This window comes from Oenanthe melanoleuca, chromosome 10 (assembly GCF_029582105.1).
Source record: "Oenanthe melanoleuca isolate GR-GAL-2019-014 chromosome 10, OMel1.0, whole genome shotgun sequence".
Taxonomy (NCBI): domain Eukaryota; kingdom Metazoa; phylum Chordata; class Aves; order Passeriformes; family Muscicapidae; genus Oenanthe; species Oenanthe melanoleuca.
The window spans coordinates 3,669,988-3,695,584 of record NC_079344.1 but is presented as its reverse complement, the minus strand read 5'-3'; the positions used below and the strand labels follow the sequence as shown (position 1 = coordinate 3,695,584).

At 37.9% G+C, this 25,597-nt stretch overlaps 1 protein-coding gene across 1 annotated transcript in view; it reads right to left on the bottom strand.

Moving 5' to 3' along the window:
* The window catches only part of THSD4 (thrombospondin type 1 domain containing 4), a 209,720-nt gene that overhangs the window by 177,624 nt on the left and 6,499 nt on the right, over window positions 1-25,597 (bottom strand). The window contains exons 2-3 of the mRNA XM_056499785.1: window positions 13,702-13,809; window positions 9,979-10,048 (exon numbers count right to left, since the gene is read on the bottom strand). Coding sequence (XP_056355760.1) covers window positions 9,979-10,048; window positions 13,702-13,730 — 99 coding nt within the window. The 5' untranslated portion in view covers window positions 13,731-13,809. The remainder of the gene's footprint in view (window positions 1-9,978; window positions 10,049-13,701; window positions 13,810-25,597) is intronic.

The window sequence follows — 25,597 nt, the reverse complement described above, 5'->3', positions numbered from 1 at the left end:
TTATAAATATTATGTTTTATAAATAAATTGTATCTACTACCAGTTTGCAAAACAAGACTCCTGCAGCCTGATAGATTTTGCAAAATCAGATTTCCTGCCTTTGTGTAATCAATTGCAGCCTATCTACTGAGACCAAACTTCCCAACTTCTGCCGTTCTTTATCTACCAAGACCAGATGGTTATCTATGAGACTTGACAGATCACTCGGAGACTTGACATCGCCTAGAAACTTCACGTATGTTTCTTTTGACCATCACTGCTTACCTGGCAAAATTATGACAGCAAAAAAATAACAATTATTGATAACGATGAGAAAACCACACTATAAAGAGAAGCTGCAAACGAAAGTTTTTACAAAGGCAATAATGTAAGAGGACAGGTTGATTTCCAACCAACCAAAAATGCTGCTATAGTTAACTCTTATATTACCACTTGTGTGTACCCCATTACCAATACATTCACAGAAATTCCCATCAAACTCAATAAAAGATGGGACAAATCGTTGGTCTCTGGAGTTCAGTGCCGCTTAGTCCATACTCACCATTCAGCAGCACAAGGAAAGGGAGAGAAAGAACCCCAAAGGGAGAGGATCCTTCTCATGAAGGAAGCTAGGAAAGATTAGGAAGGATAGGGTCTCTCCACAAGGAGAGTTACCCCTCAAGCTAAATATTTTAAACATCCTGACCTTGTAATTGGAAAGGTATCAGCACAGCCAGGAAGTTACAATCACCCATCCCCATCTCCCTGTGGTCTCCCCAAGGTTTACCCATTCTTGGAGCTAGATATAGTGAGGATTTCTCAGTGTTTTGCACTGAGTAAAGTACTCAAACTTGCAGTTTTTCTCTTGCTTCTCTTGACCAGCTAGTTGAATCACAAGTTTCTAAAGCGGGTTCCCAATATCTGATTCTCACAATTATTAATATGCAGATCATTCTTTTAAATGAGCATCCTTTGAGTAGTTTATTAATGCTCTGAATAAGCTTTGTACCAACAAGCACATACATCAATTCAGCTGGGAGACAAGAAAAGGCACTGTCCACAAACATGTTTGCCATACTTCTCCAGCACTATTCTAGTGCAGCTGCCTCAGAATGAACTCTGGAAAGCCAGCCTTGTCTGTCTGTCACTTCTCCTTCCCTCACAGCATGAGAACCTAAACCTGTAACTTCCATTAATAATTTTCCCTCAAACATTATTGTATAATAGCAAAAGACTACCATCTCCACACTTAGTCTCTCATCACAGGCACCACGCCTGGTCACTGAGCTGAGCCCCAGTCAGCCAGGGAGCACTCATTGCTCATCAGCTGCCTGCAGACATGGCAGGCTGGGCTGGAACGTGGCTTGCAAACACGGCTTGAATGCAGCACTACAATACAACAAGCCAAGCCAGAGCAGGGTTTGTGGTGCTGCTGTGTAATACTTGGTTGTGGTCTACATCATCTGAAACATTTCCCCCCTCCGAGGTTGCTCTCACGCTTTCATCACCAGCCACAGAAAAAACTGCATTTAATTATAACTTCTGATTTATAAAAAGCATCTGCATTAGTGTGATATGTTACCCATTTCTCACATGTTATTTGAAAACAGGAGCAGATGTCTCTGTATTTAATGTTGTTTTTTCCTGTGCATACCCCATTTGGCATCAGCCTTTAAAATCCAATAGCCTGTACAACCTAATACCATATAATGTCAAACTTAGAACATGCAGCAAGGTCTTTCTGGCTGCTACATTTGCTTTCATATCCAATAACAGAACACCACTGGCTCACACTTTGACCAACTAAATAAGCTATTCTTCAGTTTGTGATTTTTCCAGTGAATATTCACCGCCCATACTTGCACTAAGCACTAATGTTCCCTACCTCAGATATAAAATGGTAATGACTACACACAGAGACACTTCTGGTCTGAACTCAGTCTGCAGTAAAATTTACTTAGTGTAAAACTAATAGTCCTTTGTTATCAGACAAGGTTTCACTTGTTTGGACTACTTCTTAATCATTTCTACGATGATTCAGTATACCTGGTTTTTTAAAATGCCAAAGACACACAGGCAACAACTAAAAACTATACCTACAATCAATTCAAGCTCTCACTAACATAAGAAATGTACCATTGTGCAGAAAAAGAAACTGAATAGTGAAAAGTGTCAGCCTGCTACAGAGAGAACCTTCCAGTGCCGAATTTCATTGCAGCAAGAATTGGTTCAGATAAAATGATACTTCATATGACTGAAGGCAATGTCATTTCACACCCCCTAATCTTCACAGTGAAAGAGTTGTAGACACAGCACAAGAAGGTTTAATCCAGCTACTTAAGGAAAAACATAAATATAAAACCTAAAAAAAAGTAACATTATAATGTCTTATACTGAAACAAATTCATCAATAGTACTTAGTTGTAAGATAACAAAATTTTGAGATGGGAATTTTCAGTAGCAAATCAGATTATGAACTTTTCTTACTTTTTTTACTGTTTTCTTACTTTGAGTAAGATATGGGCGACAGATGAATCTTTAGAGGAGATTATGTGATTGATTGCATAATTACTCAGTGAATTCTACTATGAAAGACTGAATAAGCTGAAGCTGCTTAGTTTCAGGGATGAAAAACAGAAGGGACAATAATGACACTTCCAAACAGTTTACATAAATAAATACACAGAGCTGTTACTCTTCTCTTTGCAGTAAAGCTGTACTTGTTTATAGCCAACATATTAATAATCATTTGGATTTAAATTTAATCAAAGGTGATCCAAATTAAAGGAGGAAAACTACTTAGAGAGAAGGCAAGCAAAGCCTGGGAACAAATTGCCTGAGGAGGTCCTGGCAGCACTGAGACCAATCCTAAAGCTCTACCAGGCAAAACCCTTCCTCAGGGCAGAGGAGTTGAATTACAACACCCACAGGCCAGTTCCCCTCCTTTGATCCTGTGATTTCCAGGTAACTTAGTAGCCAAGAAGAAATCCTGCCACAGCTCTGTGATATAGCCAAGAAATTACAGGTAGCTACAGGATTCAGCTGAGGTATTTCAAAACATCTCAGACAAACCACCTACTTAGAGATCCCTGACATTAGGTCCCTCCTTCTCTTGCTTTAAGAACTATCCATTAAAAACACACTTTCTGAAAGGAAGAGTCTGAGCTTGCACTGGGGAATAAGTGAAATACACACTGAACTTTTCTTGCCAAATTAAGCGATGAGAGTAATTTCTTTAAGAGAATCACATAGCCTGTAAAAAGAGAGATCAACCAAACCATTTAATCGACTTTCCCACAGTTTGTGACTGATTCCTTCTCTAGGTGACCTAGACTCATTGCACCACCAAAAAGATTTTTATCTACTGCAAGTTAATCCCAACCAAATTTTGCTCTACAAACTCAATTTCTTTTCCCCTTTAATTTCTGTCTTTCTTTCTTTCTTTCTTTCCTACACATTTTTCAGTTATTTTGCAAGCCAAGGCTTGGAAGTGGACACAGTACTGTTCATTACATGCAGCTGTACAATAAATAATGTAAAGAAAAGTAAGATAAGTTCTCAGGTGTGCAAATGCTTGCAATTTCTACAACTGCACCAACTCCTATTAATCTGCTATCAAAGAATCCTTAAATGAGAAATTCTCTTCATGGCTGTTACATACCAAATATCTTCCAATCTGCCACCTTTTGACCAGTGAGTGGCAAAAGGAATTGAGGCTGGATTTTCAGAAGGGTAGTTTCAGGGTCATCCCTTCCTTTACTCATCAGTACCCTGCACTCCTTTCTGGTTTTTTTCCCCGGTTTTCTTGTATTTTGTCACTTTTGTACATAGGAGCTGCACTTTGTATAGGTTTTATTCTAAAAGAGTTTGTTGGGTTTTTTCCTTAAAATCATATGGAATTAAACATACTACCAGCAGGCTTACCTAGATGACATTCTAAATAGAAAAATAGTTTATCTTTAATTCATGTAATTCACCAATCATTCTGATCCTGAGTCAAAAATTCAGCAAAAAGTAGGAGTACACAAGGTATAGAAATTCAATGCCTATTTCTAGTACTGCCTCTGTCAGAATTTAGAAATAAGATCCACATCTGAGGATTTCAGCAGTAGTTGTTGAAACTATACTATGCAAGAATGTCCCTGAAGAGGAAACATCACTTGAACTGAAAGCCACAACTGTTTAAAATGTAACTTATTGTGCAGGAAGACAATGGTAGACAAAGCTGTACTGATCTGACAAACACTAATTTAAAATACTGTAGGACAGTTCATCCTTAAACTATAGCTTAAGTACAAATTTACTGTTCAGAAAAGTAGGAGGCAAATGCTTAGATCAGAGGCCCATTTAACTCAGCACTGTGTTTCTGAGTTGAAGAAGTAAAACTTTAGGAAACAGTGTAAGAACCAGGACATATTCAGAGATATCCAGGGACCTTCTGCTTACAGCTAATCAGTAATTCAGCTAAACACCATATTGCAATTGTTTTTCATACCCACTACTGGACTGATTCTCCATGAATACAATTAATACATTTTTTAGCCTATTTTTCATCTTGGCTTCCAAAAGATTCTACATTTTACATTGAAAAAGTGCTTCTCTTTGCTCTGGTTATACAGACAGCCTGATCATTTCACTGTGTCTCCCAAATTTTTCCTTTTGATGAATGAAGAATTATCATTCTGTATTCTCCTTTATCATACTGTGATGTCTGATTTGCAATTGCTAACACAATGCAGTTCCAGAATCTCTTCCTGAAATTCAGCAGTCCTAATCTGTTTAGTTTCTTTTCGTATGGAATTCCTCGTTCTCATCACCTTTTCCACTCCTACATTCTTACATGGGTGTGCAGTGCTGCATACCATACTCCAAATATGAATTAATGATGGAATTTCACAGTAATAATGATTATAATGCTTGGTGACAGAATATACCTTTTAGCCAGCTACATCATTAACCTGTTATAGCCTCAGCCAATGTTACTAAGTATTCTGTAGATACTAAGCATGCCATAGCAATCCAAATTCAAAACTGAAAAGGGATACAAGGCAATGGCAAGCTTTAAACCTAGAGATACCTAAAGCAAGTCAGAAGTTTCTGGTATTTCTTACAATTTCAGTTCAGATACAATAATGTTATTAGATTTCATAGATTTAGTTTTCAACATATTATCCAGTAATTCTTTTTTCTGGGTAAATGCCCAGAATGGAAATGGACTCACGAACAAATTAACAACATCATATTCCTAAATATTCATCTGAAAGGGATATAACAGGTATAAATGTGTGTTTCTCAAAGCTTTACGGTATTACTTTCACCCAACGGCAAAGAAATTGTATCTAGAATAACCTTTTATCACCCACTCAGAAAAATGCTACCAGTGGTATTCACTGAGTTAACCCATACTCATATACTGGATGCAAAGTGGAATTAACAGAAGGCAGCATGCCTTACTTTCAGCTGCTACTAACCTCTTTGTCCTGTGCTTCCCAGAGCAAAGAGGCCCTGTAAATTTTGCTACTATTCCCCAAAACCCTTCAGGCTTTAGGTGTTTGTTCACTGTCTCTTCACAGTCCTTCTTATTACCCCACTCACGATAATCACGTTATGACACCAAACTGTTCCCATTGTTACTAAAAGAGTATCAAGCACTTGGAAAACATGACTCCTTATTTACTCCATTACTCCAGGGTTGCACTTTCTTTATCTTACAGTTCTGACTAATTAAAAATTTCACTAGGGCACAGCCTGTCACAAAAGATATGCATGCAGCTTTTACCATAGCCTGGCTCAGACTGACTGAGGATTCAAAACATCAGTAAAATAGAATATTACTACTCTTTAAAATGCATATGTCATACTTGGGATGAGGTGAACACTGTATTCTTCATGGACGTTCACCTTTCATTAATATAATTGATCATTGATCAAGCCACAAAGTAAGAGCTGGACTTCACATTCTTAAAATTTCAAGAGTGCAAAAACAAAATCAGTCAGACTCCCAGAAATGAGACCTGAAGTGCTGCTCAGGGCACAGCATGGTAAATTTTGAATGTGCTGAGGAAATGATAGTTTAGTTTTAGAACCTGTTCAAGTGTAAAATTATTGTATTTCCCTGTCAGTCTTGTAAACACATCTATGGAACCCCTTTAATTCTTTCACCAATCTAAGCATCTTAAAGGAATATTCTTCCAGCATTAGCTCAGCTGATTTCCAATAAAGTCCTTACCTATATAGCTATGACAATATCCCAGCAGCAAAGCTTTAGAGTCCATTTTATATATGTTCATTTGAAACAACCACATTTTTTATCCCTCTTATAAGAAACATGTGGGGCATTGGAGGTTTGATAAAAAACAATCTAACAAGCCCCACCTCCCCCAAAAAAATAAAAACAAAAACTTGCAGATAACTTCTCTCAAGGCTAGCAGAAAAATGGAGTAGAGGCCAAACAAAACATCATGACACAATGTGTACATGTCTGCCTGGTTCGTGTGCTCAGCTATTTTAATCCTTCAGTGCATTTTGGAAGCCTTTAATCAGAGAAGTAGTAAACCATTTGAATTTTACAGTACGTGGTAAGTGTAAATATTACCAGCTTAAACCATTTGTGTTTCCGTTCTTTGTATAAAATCTCTGAACATCTGTGCCTGTGAAGATTAAAGGGCTAAAAAGCCTGGAAATAGAAGACCTTTGTATTCACAAATCACTGAAGGGAGTTACAGTGCCTGGACAGCTTAACTGCCCCTTCAACCAACTCTGACCACATCTGAAGAAACTTTAACATTATTTGAATAGTCTAGAAAGTAAACAGCTCTGGAAAAGGTTCAGAACAGTTTTTGTGCCAACAAAGCTTGAAGCTTCCCCCAAGTCTGGCTAATTTTTTCGCACCAAGACCACCTCCATTGCACTCTGGGAGATTAGTATTTAAAGGAAGAGGTTATTTTCCACTCTTCTGTGAGACCATTAAGTGTTTTCAAGTAACAGACAGCTCACTCCTGATCTCACTTCTACCACTTCTATACAACCATTCCTTATCCATGGTAGGATTGCTTCTCATTTACAGAAACAGAAAGATGATAGCAATCAGGCCCTCACTAAATCACAAATTAGGCTTCTTTATTTTTAAAAATATTCCCTCACCATTCACTATCATTTGTGGCCTAGGTCACTAAGCTTATACTATCCTTGGCCTCCTCCAGGTCAGCTGTGACAAAGTTGTTGCCATTCTATTTATTTCTACACTTAGAAAGATTCTTTGGGATCCACACGTGATAGAAATACACATTTTATTTATTCTGTAATTGCCGTAACACCTCTCCAGATCCCTTGGTGAGTCATCCACCCATCACTCCAAAAGCAGAGAAGACAAGCTATCATAAAATAGCATGCAACATTCCCTAACAGAAGAACTCATCTGTAAATCCAAAAAGCTTCTCATCTTTGTCATCCCTCTCATCCAAAGTTTGGACAGAACTAGCATGCAGAACTGCTCTGAAGGAAGATGAGAAACTTATTTATGACCCTGTAAGCTCACCTGCACTGGAATGCAACTGGAACTATGATCTTTTCATCTTTTCTTCCAGAAAAATGCAAAACTCCTGCTCTGAGCTTTGTATGGTCTGGGGTATGGTCTAATGTTTCATAAGACTTCAGCTCTAGTTATTTGATTCCCCGCACTGTACCCTTTGACTGACTATATGGAAGTTAGCAAACACCACTTTCATTACTCACTATTTTGTTAAAATTGTTCATCAAATCCCTCGTCATCCTGCTCTCCCTTTCTTCCCTTCTGCACAATTGACCTCCTCTCTTATAGAAAGAATCCTGCCAAACAGCAGAGACATCTATCCAGAAATGCACGGGAGATGTCAGCAAATATATGTTGGAGTTACTGCAGGAAAAGAATAGAAAGAACTTCCAGAGCTAGAAAAGTTCAGAACTCACACTCAGAAATATGTCTGACTTGGCCTTCAGAGTTACTAACAGCCCCTCTTGTCTGGAGTTTATAGGTGGGGCAGAAGGTTTGTGAAAAGTATAATAAATACAGATTTCCAGTCTAAACACAGTTTGGCATGAACAGAATCCTCTCCCGTAGGGTAAGAGCCCAGAATGACAGGCAGCTTGGGGCCATGTGAGATTGTCACTAGAAACCTGTGCCTTGTTCTCAGTAAAAGGAATGTCTCTAAGGTGGTTACCATGCCCTTAAGTCCCTTTAACTAGTACAGAACACACTCCAGACCCATGGCATTTTTCATTCAATTGAAAACAAAGAATCTGATTTTATCTAAATTAATTCCGGGGCTTCCCAGAATGAAGCAATTGTTTCTCTGAGTAACTCTATTTTACTTAGTAGATTTATTCCCCCTAAGGCCATTTGGAAACTGGACTGAAGCATCTCTCCACTGTCAGTATTACAAAAGAATGTCTAATCAGACAGAGTACTGAAACCAGAGCAGCAGAATGACCATCTCAACTGCACAACAAAAGAGAAGAGATGTAAGATAGGCAAAAATACTGAATTGTCCTGCAGTTTAGAATAGAGCCCTTGGACAGCTTGCTGCAGACTGGACTGTGCCAGTTTCAGACCAAATCATTACTGACCTCATTTAACTTGTCTTACAAATAGGCTGCACAAGGAGTTAATAGACTTCTGTGTTCTTCTGGACTCTGACAATCAGACAGATTCAGGTTTCTAGTCCATATCTATAAGGCTATTGTCCAAATAACTTTTTAGTCTAAAGACAGTGGTACATTCACATTAAAAAAAGCAAACCCTGCAAACTTGCCTTTTATCTCCTTTTAACAGCATTGTTTTCCAAAAAATACACATCTTAGATTGTTATTTAAAAGTCTATAGTAAAAAGAAAACTTGTTTTTAAACAGGTTATTTGATACTTTCAATAATCAATTGGTTGTGTTTGAATACTGATAGATATGAGATACCAATAGATATTAAGATATGAGAACAACATTGATATGAAGTGAATGTGATGAGAGTGAGAAGAGACAGGACAGCATTCAAGGGATCTTGTTTCAGGTTTGTGGCAGAATCAGAAGCACCTGCATATTGTTCCTGATAAACATTTGTGTGACATATTCACAGAGACCTACATAATGGAAATTCTACATATTATTCAGTCAATATAATCTTTACATCTTTACCATGACAAATTTTTTCTAATGTCAAACCTAAGTTTTCTTTGCCTCAGTTTAAATCTGTTTCTTCTCATCTGCTTCACCAAAGAGAAAAAAGCCAGCCTTTTTTTTAATACTTCAAAAGTATTTGAAGCTTATACCTGCCTCCAGTGCCAGTCTTCCAATCTTTAGAACAAACAATATGAATTCACTCAAACTTCCCTCAGAGGAAAGACTTTAAAATCTCTTAAGGACTCTCCCTGCTGCTCTGTTTCTCTCCAAATTGTCCACTACTTTCCTGAAAAGCAGTGCAAAAACCCACGGATTCCAGCCAAGATCTCACTAATGCTGAGCAGGATGGAAAGTGCAGGCTGCAAGCCTTAGAGATGCCAACGTCTAGGATGAGTGACCCATCCACAAGAACACAACAGGAAATTCCAGCAGTTTTCAGCTCCAATCTCTAGCAATTTGAATAGCAACAGAGTGGTTTGGGTCCAGCTTCTGTTACAGACATTTCTATCTCTGCAAGAGAAAGAGCTGACTATGAGCAGCTGGGTGGTTCTCTACTCACTCCATGTCTGCTCTCACTCAGGAATTCTTTTTTCCATGTCTTACATGATGCTCCAAAGCTTTAGTAACTCTTTGTGACCTATAATACTCCATACAATTACTCAGCTAACTAACTGTAATGAGCCTCTTTCAACCACATATATATCTATTAAAAAAAAAAAAAAAATAAACCAAAATACCCCCATATGCACAAACAGAACTTTATTTAGATTGCATTGCTTTACATATCTTAGTCCAATGTTTTCACATTTACCTTTCAGTACTGAAATACTGAATACTTCTAATGCTTACCTTTCTGTGTTCAATTGAAGGCTGTGGGATGACAAACTGAAATCCCAGCACTGCTAGGGAACTGAGAAGTCTGAAAAGGCAGTGAAACAGAACAGATAATTACCACTAATACAAACCACACATCTACAACATCTTACAGGGCTGCACACTGCAAGAAAATATTTAGACACTTGAATACCATTGCTAACCAAAACAGACTCACTAAACTCTCATGAAGTGTTCTGATAAAATTCTGTTCACAGCAGGCTCATACCTGAATGTGTGAACCAAATTCATACATAGATTTGTCCAGCTATAAGGCAAAAGTGAACCAAATAGAATCCATTGATAGTATTTCACATAACCTCATGTTTAAATTAAAAAATTCCTAGCAGTGCATATTTTAACACCCCAGCATTCGGTGTCAAACTGACATAAACTTTGCAAGTTTTTTTAAGTGCTAAGTAAGAATTCACCCATCTGTGGACCACATCTGCTTCTAGCTCTGGCTCCTCATTTTACAGATGAACACTCCACCTCCAGCACACAGGAAACAGAAAATAGGTTCTTCACCAGCTGCCTAACACTTGTCAAAATTGAATAACCTAATAGGCACAGAAGATGGAAAGCAGCGAACACAACCCACCAGAGACTCAGGATAAGCAGCCAAGCATCACCATAGTCCCCACATCTTCAGTCTGAAAGGAGTCATAATGGGAACCAAGCCCAAACAAACTGTTCTGTCAAGCCTCACCACTGCAGTGACTCCTAGGAGCCTGTTACAGCTTAAGCACAGTCAGCTTAGTCTTTTGTTTGCTTTAATTTGCAACAGAGACTGGTTTGTCTCCTAACAAGCCCTTTCACCAGAAAACATGGACAGGTATGGCAAATGGGATCAAGGTATCTTTATTTGTACCAGGAGTTTGACTTTTCAGTCTATAAAGAGTATGTTTCAGACCCACTATAAGGGGGAAAGCTGCTAATTATTTGCTGAATTTCAATGCAGAAAGTAAAACTGATGGATTTGGGTACAAAATACACCTGCAAACTAATGGACTAGACAAAATCCAGCTGCATTTCCTATTCATAGCTCCTTCCTTTGCTCCCTACCCAGTAACCCTTTAAATATTTCTTACTGTTTCAGGCATTTTCTGAGACAGACTTCTTTAAAAAAAAGGTTGGTTTTTTTTTTAATACTAAGCATTTATTTACCACAAATACAAGTATTCTGCTAAGGAGAATGTTTATCTTTTGTTTTCTGTGTTTGTTCTTGCTAATATACTGCAGAAGGAACCATTAGGTAAGTCTGATTGCACATGGCCTATCATCACTTCACCATCTATGCCCCCCTCTATCAAAAAAATAAAGCAGTTAAAGGTTAGAAAACGTCATTAGTTCTTTACTGCCACATCAATTTAGGAAAAATAAAAATAAGCCCTCTAAAAAGTGTGTTAGAAGGAAGTCTGGTATTTAACAAAGCTATCATTTGTGATAAAACAAAATACAGAGGAAGTGGCTGAAATCAGAGCCAGTGTAAGATGCTATAAAGAAATCACAAAAGGAGTCAAAACATGCAGTTCAGAGCAGGGCCCAATCACACAGTGGTACATGGAAGCCAAAGGCACAAATGAATAAACTGATTTGCAAATCACACCTGAAATCAAAGGCAGAAATAGAACTCAGACCTCCAAACTGCAAAATTACAATATCAAGTCTGTCTTCAGCTCACCTGCCTATCTCTCTTCTAAGTGTTTAAGTTATCCCAATTCTTCTCAATGAAAACTGAGAAGCATCTAAGTAAGTGGAGAGGAGTGTCTGACAGGCCTAGCCTACATCCTCTGCAAATTATATTTAACTTCCTTCTCAGAATCTTCCTACCCACCCCTGCTCCCTTATGGCTTCTGCTCCCTATAATCCCTCAGAGCATGTGAAAGAAAGTTCAGACTTTCCACAAGGAAATGAATGCTTTCATCCTCAACAGGACAGGATTTTTCTGATCAGTCTGACAATCTACAGATTTCCATGTGTAAATTCTTCTGAAATCATGCACAAGGTTGTGAGTTCTGAGCTGAATGAGAACTGTAATCTTCAAAGCAAATTACTTACCAGATTAAAGTTTTCAGTTCTAAAATGCAAACTTTTAGCATAAGTGCGATTACTCCGTGCCAGGCTTTTCCTGACCATTCCTTAAGGAGGCTGCACTGCAATCACCATCTGTATGTATGTGGCTCAAGGACAATAAAGACCTATTTTAAATTTGCTTCTGTATCTGCAATTGGATCTGTCAGAAACAATGGTATCAAGCTACTATTTCAAACACACAGGAAATTTGCCAGGAATAGTTAAGCTATCCTGAGGTAAGCCCCTGGCTCCAAACCAGTGTGTGGCAATTTAATTTTTTTAATGTTATTTCCCTCAGCAGCTTGCTTTGGCTAACTTCTCTGGACTAGGATCTTTTATTTGTCATGCGTGACTACCTTTAAACCTCCCAAGCTACAAAAATAGGCTTCTCCAATTTCAGTGGGCTTGGTTCAGGTATTCTCACAGTGCAGAAAAGCTAAAAAGAACAAGTGCTTCTCAAAATAAGGCAGAACTTTTCAAGTACATCTGAACAGATGAGGTACCAATTGCAGCTGATTGATGGCTGTGTAACTCAGTATTAGGTCTACTGTAGGAGTAGCATGAAAAATTTTGCAATTTAACACCTCATCTAGGAGCATCTCTCAGAGTTCTTCCTAGGCAGTGCAGTGAATGTTAGCTCTGCATGAATATGAACCTAGAGGGTAAGAAAGCAGATCTCTCACATGTGGCTGTCCCTTAGTAGCTGTATTTTATGGAGAAATATTATGGCCAAGTGTGGATTGTCCAGATACAGGTGATCAGTACTGACTCATGCAGTATGGCTCATCTCAAATTTTCAACTTCCTCCCAAATCTGCTGAACAGCCCAAGTCTGGGGCAGCTTGAGAGGAGCTATGCAGGTCCTCTTTCAACTGGAAAGATAAGACTGGTAGTGTCAGAAATGTGTGACAGATCCATTTTGATGGAGAATCTGCCCTGGCATATTAGGAGGGTGCCAAAATTGCAATTCAAATATTGATGTCTCAAACTCAGGAGAAGCAAGGTTGGAGCAGAGGTGTTGCAGTAACTCCATCTCAAAGAAAGGGCACTCAGCTGTCCTTCTGTGCAGAGCTAGCCTGTGTTTATGTGGCATCAGGGCTGCCTGTCTGCTCTGAATCTGCTCGCCCAAGGACAGGACAGAACCGGACAGACCAGCTTAGAAACAGATGAATGTTTCCTTTGTTAGAAAATCTGTTTGAAAGGTCTTTCCTATGTTTGCCCACTGGCAAACTGTTTCAGGAATGCATAAGACAAATCCATGAATGAATTGCAGCACAGGTACTAAAACATGTAAATCAGCCATTTAGGCCCAGTGACTGTAATTGCACAGCCTCATCAAAAAACATAGGAACTTTCCAGTAATATAGACCATCACATTGGCACACACTAACAGATGCTCTAAGTATGAACAAACACTGAGAACTTTCTTTTTTCACTATCACCAAAGAATGATATGTCTGGTATGCATATACTTGAGAGTTTGGTCCTGGGACAAGATTTCTATTTACCCTCCTATGATACAGACACTTTTAACAGCAGAGCATGAGACCACCAAATTGAAATTTACTGCAGTGTGTTAAGAGCATATTAAATAAGACTTTAAATGTTTTATTGCATCACTTACCTCAAAGAAACTATTAAACTGTCTACCATGATCTTTTAATGCAAGGTATCTTGAAGGGAAAAATACCTCTTCACCGTGGTACAGCACAGTGACAATCGCACACAAATCCTACAAAAAGTAAGGAAAAAAAACAATTAACACTGCTTATTCAGTATTTTCCAGGATATGTATAAAAATGCATACAGACCTACAATAGTCATCTCTACTTCAATTCTTGGGACTTTACAGCAATCCAATTTGAATATGCAGTGTATGTTACAGGTATAAACTGTACGCATGCCATTTTTTCAATGGGATTTCAATATTACCAATATGCTCTGCAGAAATTCTATGGGATGCAAAATCTTGGTTTGATTCCCACAAAGGCAAATCTGATGTTAGACTTACTTGCCTTTTTAATTCACTTTCCTGGTATGTCACTTGTGTAACAATAAAGGAAGCAACCTCATTTAAAGTCTTGTGTTAATAAAATTCATAGAACTGAAACTGGGTTGCCAACTTCTAATGTACAGTAATATTATTAATGTACTCTGCATTTTGTGAGAAATGCAAGGATGACTCTATGAGGGCTTATACAGTTTGTAGAAAAAACCTGAAGAGCAGTGCTGTTTCCTGTAGTATGGATGGAAAACCTACCCACAATGAACTTAAATGCCTTGCCCACAGTTAAGGAGGAAATCTGGAGTTAAAAAGCATCTGAATACAAATTTCACTGATCCTTATTTCTAAGTATTATCAGTGCATCACAACTACTGTGAACACATAGAAACCCTACCAGTCCTTGGGAGGATTACCCAAGCACACTTTCATTTGTTTGCAAATAATCTCAAATGTTCAGACATATGGGAAGTTCTTATTTTAGTAAATTTGTAATCATATATTGGGCATCTAAAATGCACCCGGATTTTCAGGCAGGAAAGAGATCCTTGCAGTAAGGAAATACAGCATTAATCAGAAGGACTAGTGGGAGACTGGCAAGGAGGGAGGAAGAGAGGAAAAAATCACTCTTAAAACTGAACCTAAATCCATACATTTCAAAACTGTGTCAACCACTGTCTGTATCTTTCCCTTTACAAGTGGTTACATGTTGAAATGCAGCGGAGTGAAGAGAAACAAGAGAACATTGCTGTTCACAGATAAAAGAGCTCTCAATTTCTGTCAGACAGCCAGATAATTGAAAACTGCCTAGAATGGGACAGGATTGACAAGAACTTAAGAAATGTGCAGTTAAATGAAGTACAGATCCTGCTACTAGGAAAATGCAGATTGTTTGCAGGTAACTGGATAGATTAAATATTCCCCAACCTCTCCTAAAAACCAAACAACAACAAATTTCGTTTAGGATAACCCAAAATACTTGTAATATCTTTGAAAGAGAATTGCACGATTGATTAATTATTTGATTGCTTAGTCTTTTAAATGAAAGGCAGTAAAAGTTGAGTACTTGAGAAAGTATCATAACAAAAGTTCTGTATGGAATAGTTTTGAGTTAGTCCATAGGAAGAAAGTACTAAGGCTGAGCTAAACTTCATCCTCTCCTGCAGTTTCACAGCTGTCAGTAGACCTAAGATGTTTTCTGAAACTTATTCACTGTTTTCACTACTTAACACTGTAAAATTGGCTTGTTATAAGATGGGAAGCATTTCTGAAAACAGATTTTTAGTCTGGATCTCCTGCAACAGTTGATACCGTTTGAGATTTTAGCACATGCAATAAAAGCTGCATTCCTTTAAACATTAGGGAAGTCCACACATCCAGCACCACCACCAGGCATTTAGACAGATCCCCTACCACAGGACTTTCTAAATCTGAACTGAGAAGGAAACAAATGTCTCTCTGCCTACAACCTGACTCTTAATTGCCAGGCATATTGAGGCAATAATTGTTTGTATCACTTATTGAAGATGGGGAATCTGCCTGTAACATGGATTGTAACCAACATGGTTTCAAGTTCTTATCATCTGGGTTTTTTCCACATTATTCACTTTCAGATTTTTCACTCCACAACAATCTTTTCATCCAACAACCTTGTATGGAGTGACACAGTCTCAAAAGAACACTGCTACGGGATACAAAAACACTGAGAAAGCAATGTACACTCCACTAATCCCTTCTATAAACTGCACCTCGTTTGAAAAACAGGAAAGATAATATGATAGATCTGGTTTTGCAAAGAAACAAGGGGATGACCCTGAGTGTTTCTGGAGACTGTTCTTAAAAACAGTGCCTAAAGCCCATGCATATGTTTTCAATTTTTTCCAGTTCACTTGTATCTTCATTGTCAATGGCAAGCTGCATTACTAACTCTACTTTCAAATGCATTTCAATGCCTTTTTCAGAACACCACAACTCATAGATGCATTTCTTTTAAAGCATCATTTCCAGCACATAGTGTAAAAACTGCTAGATATTTAAGTGACTTTAATTGCTTGTTTTCCAGATTTTTTAAGAGCCCAGGTGCTTACAGCCTACTGAAAGGCATGTCATTTTGGCAGTGGTGTCTTTGATATGAAAATGTGCAAATGTGACAATCATTTTCCCTCCAGAAGATCCAGGGCAAAATGAACACCGAAATGGCTACACAGTTAACACTGGGATTGAATAACATGAATTTGGCAGGGAAACTTTCAAAAGCCTGATGAGGTGTACTTGTGCTCAGTAAGTCCTGCATTGTAAAAGTCAAATTGCCTTCCCAGAAGGGGCTGAAAAGCACTATAGACCTTTATTGCAAAAAACTCCTTAGTAACACTGCTTACAGCAGAATAGATATTAATTTTTTAATTGGAACAACCCTCACTCTTCTACGTCACAGAGTCAGCAAGACTTTCTCCACTGCATTAAAACATTTGACTTTTCAGCAGTGTTTCTTATTTCACTTCTAAGCTGGATGAAAACAAGATTGATCTGTGAAACCAGGAAAAAAAAAACAAAAACAAAAACACACCCCTCTCAGAAAACAAACGAACTAAACCAACCAACCCATCTCACAGGGTAGAACAGAATACAAACCTCTCCAGAACCACAGGAGAACAATCAAAGGGAAAAGTGTTTCATTGCGTATAATAAAATGTGGATTGGGTCACAGTAATGATTAAAGGACCCTCCTTAAAGTCTCCTTCCCTTTCATGCTGCAGGTGAGTGGTTGTAACACCTTCCAAAGCTGCTGCCATCTCTGTAGCTACCCTGCCAAGCAATGAGCCAATTATAACCATCCCTTAACTTGGTATTTACTGACATTTATCCAGACCCTTTCTCACAACATTAGAAAATAAAAATACTAATTTGTAATGGAGATTTCAAAAAGGGGTGGGGATGGATAATGGCAGTAAAAATCCTAATCTAATACGCTTATAGGCAATCACAGAAATTTGCTGATAGGGACAAAAAAGATTTCTTAAAGAGTTAAATGACACAATATACAGAGTTATCTGGTCAGACACCACTGATACAGAAAGTTAAGAAAAGAGGAAGAAAGTTCTTCTGGGAAGTCAGAGGTAGGAGTTACCCTTCAGCTAATTAACTTCAAGAAATATCTTCCTACTAAGAGGTTTGAAATTTTGCAGAAAGCCAATGTTATCCTAACCTCTTAATTATCATGGGACTACTCACATGGGCCTTTCATGTGACTGTACCCTTTGTATATTGTGAGTGGACGGTATTTCACTTCCATGAATTCCTATGTCATTTTAGCATCAAGCTATACTTCTTGTAAGTCTTGTCAAGGCACATATATCCATCTGCATCTATGTATTAACTGTAACAAAAATCCTGAACAATCCCAGACCCTCCATTTCAACTTACAACAGGAATGGGAGATTCATCATGTAGAAACATACAATAACTCAACCAAATTCACAAGTGCTCTGAGATTTTAGCCTCTTCTATCTTGGTGACTAACATATATATACATATATATATATATACATGAAGCAAACTTCAATCTCCTTCACGATTTATCTTTTTGGTCAGGTTATATATCTTGCCAGCCTACTGACAATGGCAATTTGAAGCAGGTTCCAAAGTCCTGTTTCTACTGATATGCAGTTTTCCTTTTGGTTTTTTGTGGATTTTTTGTGGGTTTTGGGTTTTTTTTGGGGGGGTGGGGGAAGGATTGTTTGCAGGTTGCTTTTTTGTTGTTGTTGTTTTTTGGTTTGGTTTGGGGTGTATTTGTTTTCTTCTTTCTTGCTTGGTTGGCTTTTTGGGGGGTGTTGGTGGGAGAGAATCATAAATAAAGAATATCTAGAAATACTTTAAAGAGAATATTACACCCTTTAGTACTGCCTATGTGCAAGGCAACAGATTCATTCATAAAGCATAATGTATCTGTTGGTTTAGTTGTTCAAATCTATTAAATCATGTTCAGTGCAAGTCCTTTGGATTGCATCCAAAATTCACTACATTCGCAAGACTTTGATAAAGCACTCACAGTTTGCCAGGTTTATCTAGCTACATAATTTGTGCACACATCCAACAGCTTGAACTGCAGCTGTTGACACCTACCCACCAGAGTTTTAATCTCTTCAAATATTCATTAACTACATTAAAACATACATTTGTCTCTGAAAGCTGCATAAAAGAGAAATCTAGCATTAGATCTGATGTAAAGTTCTGATACTTACATGGAGAAAACATTTTATTAAAACAAAAATGGCAAGTTACTCCACCTTACCCTGCAGGTACCTTTCTTTTTTATTTTAAATGCTTTGAGAACTTCCAGGTTCTCCTTCTGGGTGTGCCCAAAACTACTGCAGTGCAAGAAAGCTCAGTGCCTGTCTCCAGTGTAAGTTTGATCAGGATCCAGTTTTCATTTCTTTGCCTAAAATCTCACAGGCAGGGAGTGCAGTCAGTGTGCCCCACAAACAGCAGCATCCCCCGAGCCGTGCCCAAGCCTCTGCTCAGCCGTCCCCGACTTTGTGCAGGCGCAGCCCCTGCAGCCGCTCCGGCTCGGGGCTCGCTGAGTCACCCGAGGCCGGGCGGGGAAGGAGGGATCGGGGCACTCCCGGGGAGCAATTATGTAAAACCTAAAATGAATCACAAAACTGAGATCATATCACTCTCCCAACTGACAAAGCAACTGCGTGGAAACAATTGCAAACTTATCTTACGTTCATTTCAAGATTTCAAAGTGGTAGGCTGTGCAATTTTGGCCAAAACCCTGGAACTAGTTTTAAAACTGTGCTTAGCAACCACTTGGTGGTTGGTTTTTTACCTTCCCTTCTCTGTCTAAACAGGTACTGTAGGACTCTTAATGCCAGCTCGTCACCATTCACCGGTTTAAGGAATTTCAACTCTTGTCACAGCTGCTCTGGACAACTAGTACAGAACAAACTGGAAAGACCTTATATAAGACAAGTGTGCAGAGACTGAATAGCTCTGTTCCCCTATAAAAGACCTTACTCAATGTTTGACTGTATATTCCACTTGTGCTGTGGAAATGTGGCTGCATACTCTCTCTGCCCACAGATCCACTAACACTCCTTGCACACACAACCATTAAGAGCTCCCTGTTCCACACTTAACCACCCCAGAGAACTGAAAGGTTCTAGCAGTTTCAGCATTTGAAAACTATGAAAGGTGCTGCTTATCACAGCTCTACATGTTAGAAACCATTACCTCTTTTGACAAAACACATTCCATGTATTTTAATAATTTGTCCTTTCCTTGTAAAGACCTTTTTTGCTACAATCTGAATTTCCTAAACCAAGGATATAGAAGGGGCTGAACATATAAGAGGAAAGGAGATTACATGTTAAAAATCCTTTTCATGAAACAATCTTTCTTAACCATTCCATAATCCTGATCAAGACTTACCTGATTACTGATGTAGGAAGATATGGAAAAAAAAAAAAAACAACACTGAACAGCCTAAAAAGCCAGGTAGAAATACCTGAAATCTTTATAAGCATTGATACAAAATAGGTGAATCTCTCATTGCTATGACAAACAAGGGAAACAAATCTGTGTGAACACTACTATGATTGAACATTGACTGTCTTGCCTATAAAATGAGCAATAACAGCACAAATTTGTTTTCAACAAGTTCTGTTCTATATACTTTTCTGCCAAGTGTAAGTAGGTGGAGTGGTGCTCTAGATTTGGCTTATGTACTGAGACCCACTTCATTTTGTGGAAACTTAAGTAAAACTGTCTGCTGTGACTTGTAGGTAGAACGTCCTGGATGAAAATAACTGAGTGAATGATTATAAAGGAAATGTCAGTATGCAAATCTATTTATTTAGTAGCAGTCTTAATGATACTGATATTGCAAGGCATTTAACTGCATTTCAGAACAACTAGGAATAACAGAAATTCCTTAGAGCCTCTGTTAGCCATACTGATTTCTTTACCTGTAAATATTACAAAGAAGATTAACTTTTCCTATGCTCTTTTCAGGACTTGGTTAATGAAGGCCATTTCCAGAATTGAAGAAATTCTGAAAGTTAGAAGCTTTTCCTAGTCTGTCTTTAAAACACAGGCTCCCAAAAGCATTTAGCTGGTGGTTCTGAGGACCTACTGTCTTTTGCATGAAAACCAAGGACCCACCAGCCTCACTCAGAGTTGTAACACACCCTGTTTAAAAAGGTCATAGAAAACAAATATTTCAGCAAAGTTAATTGAAGGCACATGTACAAGGAAAGTAAAACACAACATATTTCAGGAGTATAATCAGCTATTTCTTAGTAATGCAGCTGGGACACACCCCTCTCATTATGTAAAAATCATGTATATTACATAATTATTGTTAAGTTAGAAGATACCTTCCTTTTGCAAAAAGGAAACATGATTTTCACCCATCTGTTTAAAAAGAATGTCTGTCTAGCAGACACAAGTATTTTTTTTCTCGTTTTTTTTAATTGCTTCCCATGAGAATGGTGCTCAAGAAGCATTGTAAATACATGCCTAAGCATCAATATCCTCCGTGTAGTAAAAGAAAGGACAAAATATAGGAAGCTGTGCCTCAGAGAATAATTTTTAAAGTATTAGGCATTAGTATTACTATTTTCTCAGTATTAGGCAACATTCAACATCATTTATAGGTGAAGAATGAGTGCTCCTGTTGCTAATATATTCTCTGAAAGAAATTTCATTTACTGGTAAATAGATGTGTGTGTCATTAGCCTACCACAGTTAACTCTCTGCATTGCTCCAACACAAATAGAAAACCTGATGTAAACCACCTTTTCCATAAATTAGAGCTGATTCACAACAGGATAGTAAAAGGAGTCAGCAATTCCTCTGTGAACTTATAGAAATATTTATAATATAAAACCCCTGAACTTCACTGATTTCCTAAGGAAGAAATTAAGCAGTAGAGGAAGGTTAAAATACATCAAAGTCCTCATAATTTTTTTTAATTTAAAATAATTGCCTCCATCAAGCTATTACCTGAATACATACAATCTAAAAATATTAACTTTGTAAAAGTTCCTTCTGTTCTTTTAGCATGATTTCTGAGGTGTTGTGGTACCAGTGTCAGAACAAAACATAGAGGACAGTATAAGATGTGGACCTGTAATCTTTGCTTGCTTATTCTGAAATAAAGTATTTTATTTGGAGTATCAGCAGGAACCATCTCTCTGCATAAGTAATACCTCCAAATAACAATGCTTTCCAGGAATATTCCTTTATTATCCACAGCAGACAAGGATGGAAGTGTTTCAGTACAGGGACACTGCAAAAGTCAAACCAAACCACTTTTAAACTTGTTAGCCAATCTCTAATAGCTAAGCTAAACCTTCTTAGTCCTTGGAAGAAATCACTTTGCATCTTCCTGTTACCAGAGAAAACACAGACTTGTCAAGAATGACTAGGTATTTATCTTCTGGGTAGCTATTCATACCCACTATCATCATCAGAGATGTTTAATTTTCTATAGTTAAAATCCATGCAGAGGAACAGTTACTAACTGGAAGATGCATCTATAAATACAACACAGGCATCCTACTGAAATTAGCAGAATATCCTTGGGATTCAATTTCAAACTTCAGCTACAGTGACTCCAAGGGCTTCTGTAGCATTATTCTTGATGTACTAAACTCTAAATAGGAAAAAAGCCATTTCTGGTGAACTCCAGAGATTTCCCTGACTGTTATGTAGCTCTCTGCCTTGGGTTAGGCATTCTGAGGAAAGGCTGGCATTCCCTCAAGACTGAATGGATCTTTGACACAGAAAAACAATTAGGGGAAAAACCCCAAACAAACCCAACCCAAACCTATTTGTTAGTACAGGTAAAAACAAGACAATTCCCTGTCAATTTATTAGTCCTTATACTTAGAAGTAAAATACATTTATAAATGGATATGCCAGGCCACAACCCAACAAGTCTCTCTCCCCTGCAGTTTGACAGCAAAGGAACAAGTCTTGGTACTCCAAGGACTATCCCCAGTGTTTCAGTGCAAATGTCATATACCTAATAGCAGGACTTAGATACTTTATTTTTAAGAGGAAGTACAGAAAATTGCTATATCATGGACAGAAAAACAGATCACAGTGTAGCTTACACATCTTCATTGTGCATTTCAGAGTGTAGGCTCCTGAAATGTCTGGAAATGAATGAATTGTGCAAGATTGCCTAAATTACTTTGTTATTAAATAATACTACAAGATTAATGATATTCTAATTTATTTCTGATTAAAATTCTCTCTGATGTGAGGCTCCCCACATACTGGTATAGGAATGCAACAATGGAATTTGAATATTTATTGTTTCTTTTTATGTTTCTACATAATGATGAATAATAAATCTAATGACAGATCTTGCAAGAGGACTGTGAAATTAAGTATTTTTTTCATAATTTTGAAATAGAATACCAGGGAACTCAACCCAACATGAAACAAAAAACTATCAATGGATCTCTGACAGCTAGCTGGAAGAATGGCAGTAAGTTATCTTGTACATTTTTTGCAAATATTTAATTCTGCATACAAGTAAATACAGGATAACTCTGACAACACATTAAAGAACTGTTTCACAGAAGTCTGTTTAGCTTTCATCCACAATAAAATTTAGAAGAGGTCTCCAGCACAACAACATAGACATTCAATATGTTTATCTGCTGGGCTTGATATATATAGAATCTTACAAATAGTTCCATTCCAAAACTGGACTGGCAACCAAGATAGTAGCATCAGATCCGAATTGTGTTGCCAAGCCTTTACCACTTAAAGGGATACATTTGCAGAGGTGCATCTCTTTTTTATGGGAAGAAGATGTTAATGGAGAAAAAAAGGGAAAACACTAAGTTACTAAGCTGTAATTAGTAGAGATGACAATCAATGCTATCGTGTCTTTTTAAGAAAGAGAAATTAAGATTCAGCGTGATTAGTGACAGCACAAGAAATGTAAAATCCTATGTTCAGAAACCCAGAAACAATTTACACTTTCAATTCTAACCCAAGACTGATACTATTGAATATAACTTTCCTGAAGTCCTTTTTTGGTTCAGGTTCCAAAATACTCTAATCCTTGCATCAATCATACTTCCATATGATGGACCCTTCAGCCTCCTGCATTTTAAAGCTGAACTGCAAGATCCTTTAAGTGCTGGGAGAGGGAGCTGTTTATTCTTATCCTGTCAGCTTGAAAGGGATTTTAGACATCCTACAAATCTTGTCTTGCTGCTATGCCTCATGTGCTCTGGTGGTCTAGATGACAGTTAGTATTTCAGTCCATTTAATGTAAACTGCATGAACTGTTACACTCCTACAGGAGATACCAGTCCTTGACACAAAAACACAAAGATAATCATAACTTCAAGGAATCTTATGAAATTCACTGAGCAGGGAAGTTGAAACCTTTCACCAGCTGTAGATTAAAATCTCCCTATTAGGAAATTTATAGTTTGGAAGATGCCATCCAGTGGCCTGTGAAGAATGACTTTATGGTTCACAGATAAAAGATTCAACCTTGCAGAATCACCAACAGCCCTTGTCACCCTTGCCAGTAGCATTAGTCAAAAAGCCTAAACAAGTCAGGAAGATGCCCTTTTGACTTCCAGTCATCCTTTCCAGGTCAGGTTCTAGTCTTGAGTTTTTTTCAGCCTATAAGTAAACTCGATACTGCTTCCAATAGAGGTTTGCCTAGACAGTAGGAGGAAGACATGATTGCAATCTGACTTTGAAAGAACTGAAATTTGGCTAATTGAAAAATCATTTACCAGAGCTAATGCACACAAGTACCCACTTTTATATCTGCAAAAGCCAGAAGGGTTGAAGAGAAAAAAACAGTAAGAAATACCATACTTCCCTATAATTCCTTCATGGGTGTTCAGAGAAAGATAGATTAAAGAAAACCCCTTTTTAACAAAGTGGTGGAAATCATCAGAACAGTTAATCACCACATAGTAAAGAGGTGACTCTATCCTGCCTCCTCATTTTGCCATACACTACTTTATTCAGAATAAGATAGCCTGAACATACTTGCAACACAGCAGCTTCAGCAAAACTATTATACTTAGTTTAGTGAAAGCTGTTCCTCACAGTTTAAAAACAGACCCAGATTAGGAGGATACCAAGAGGGGGGCAGTGTGACTACCATGACACAGGCCCACTCACTGACAGCACATCCAGCATTTTTGCTGTATCTACAGTCACTAACATTTCAGATTAATGTATGATTTTCTGTCTGTATATAATAAAGTTTTAACACATATGCATCTTTGCTCACTATCTCTATTAATCAGATGCAGTTTAGAAGCAGTACTTCATAGTGGTAGTTTCAGAGCTGGCAGCTGTGCAAGTCACAATGAAGTCACTTCTCTCTCCTGACCACAATAACAGCCAAATCTAATTCAGTGTATCAAAGTCGTCTACAATCCAGAAATCTCTGCCATCATTATACCAAGTTTGGGGACTTTCATGACCATTTCTGCTCAAGAAAATCTATTCAAGTGGCTAGGACTGGGCCTAAGCAAAGTGAATAGGGCCCTTATTGCATCAGGTAAAAAGAAATCAAAGGTCATCTCTTGGCAGTAGAGCCTGAACTTATTTGTGCTTGAGGGCAGGTTATTACAGCACACTGACCCTCACCTGACATAACTTTGTGCTTCCCATGAGTCTGCAAACTGAAAAACAGGGACTTAAAATGTGAATGTGAGACTTCTTGAATCTGAATGACAACAAGAGCAGCCTATTACAAAACACTGGCAAAGGAAACCAAGTAACTCCTCCAACACTGTGGACTTCATTTGCTGCTTTGTATAATCTGTATGCCAGAGGAAGGAGAGTGATCTTTAAAAAAGGGGTGACCAAATTTTATATGCTGTCTTCTGGGCTTTTGTTATTTTTTAAAATCAGAGTCTACTGCTGTTGCACAAACTGCTTAAAGTCAGACAGTCTTATATAGTGACTTTTAATCTTGTACTTCAGTACTCACTGTTGGAGATAGGTGAAGACTTGCTGAAAGGAATGCAACTCAAATGGAATCACTCTGGGCACTGCTTCACACTGTGCTCCCTGTTTTAACATATCTGTATGGTCTGAGGAAACAGGCATTTTGCAAAGCCCAGAGTTTTGAAAAGTCCTTCTAACATAACTTTAAGAAAACAGCAAAACAAGAAGCAGAAACAAACCCCACCTTTTTGAATCTTCAAATGTCAGGAAGATACATTTGGAAACAGTTTCTCCCCCCTTCCAATTTCAAAGCAGCAGAAACAATCACAACCAAATCACAAGCACTAGGGTTCAAAAGAAATCAGAAAATTACAGTTTCTGTCCAATTTTAACAGTATGAAAGCAGCAAAGATATTTTAGCCCTTTCATGCTCCCATGATTCAAAATTGCATAAGGATTTTTTCTTGTTTAAAATAATTCTAGTTATTATTATTATTATTATTATTTAAATTTTATTATTATTTAAATTTTGAATATGTTCACAACTATCACTCTGCATTCAGCC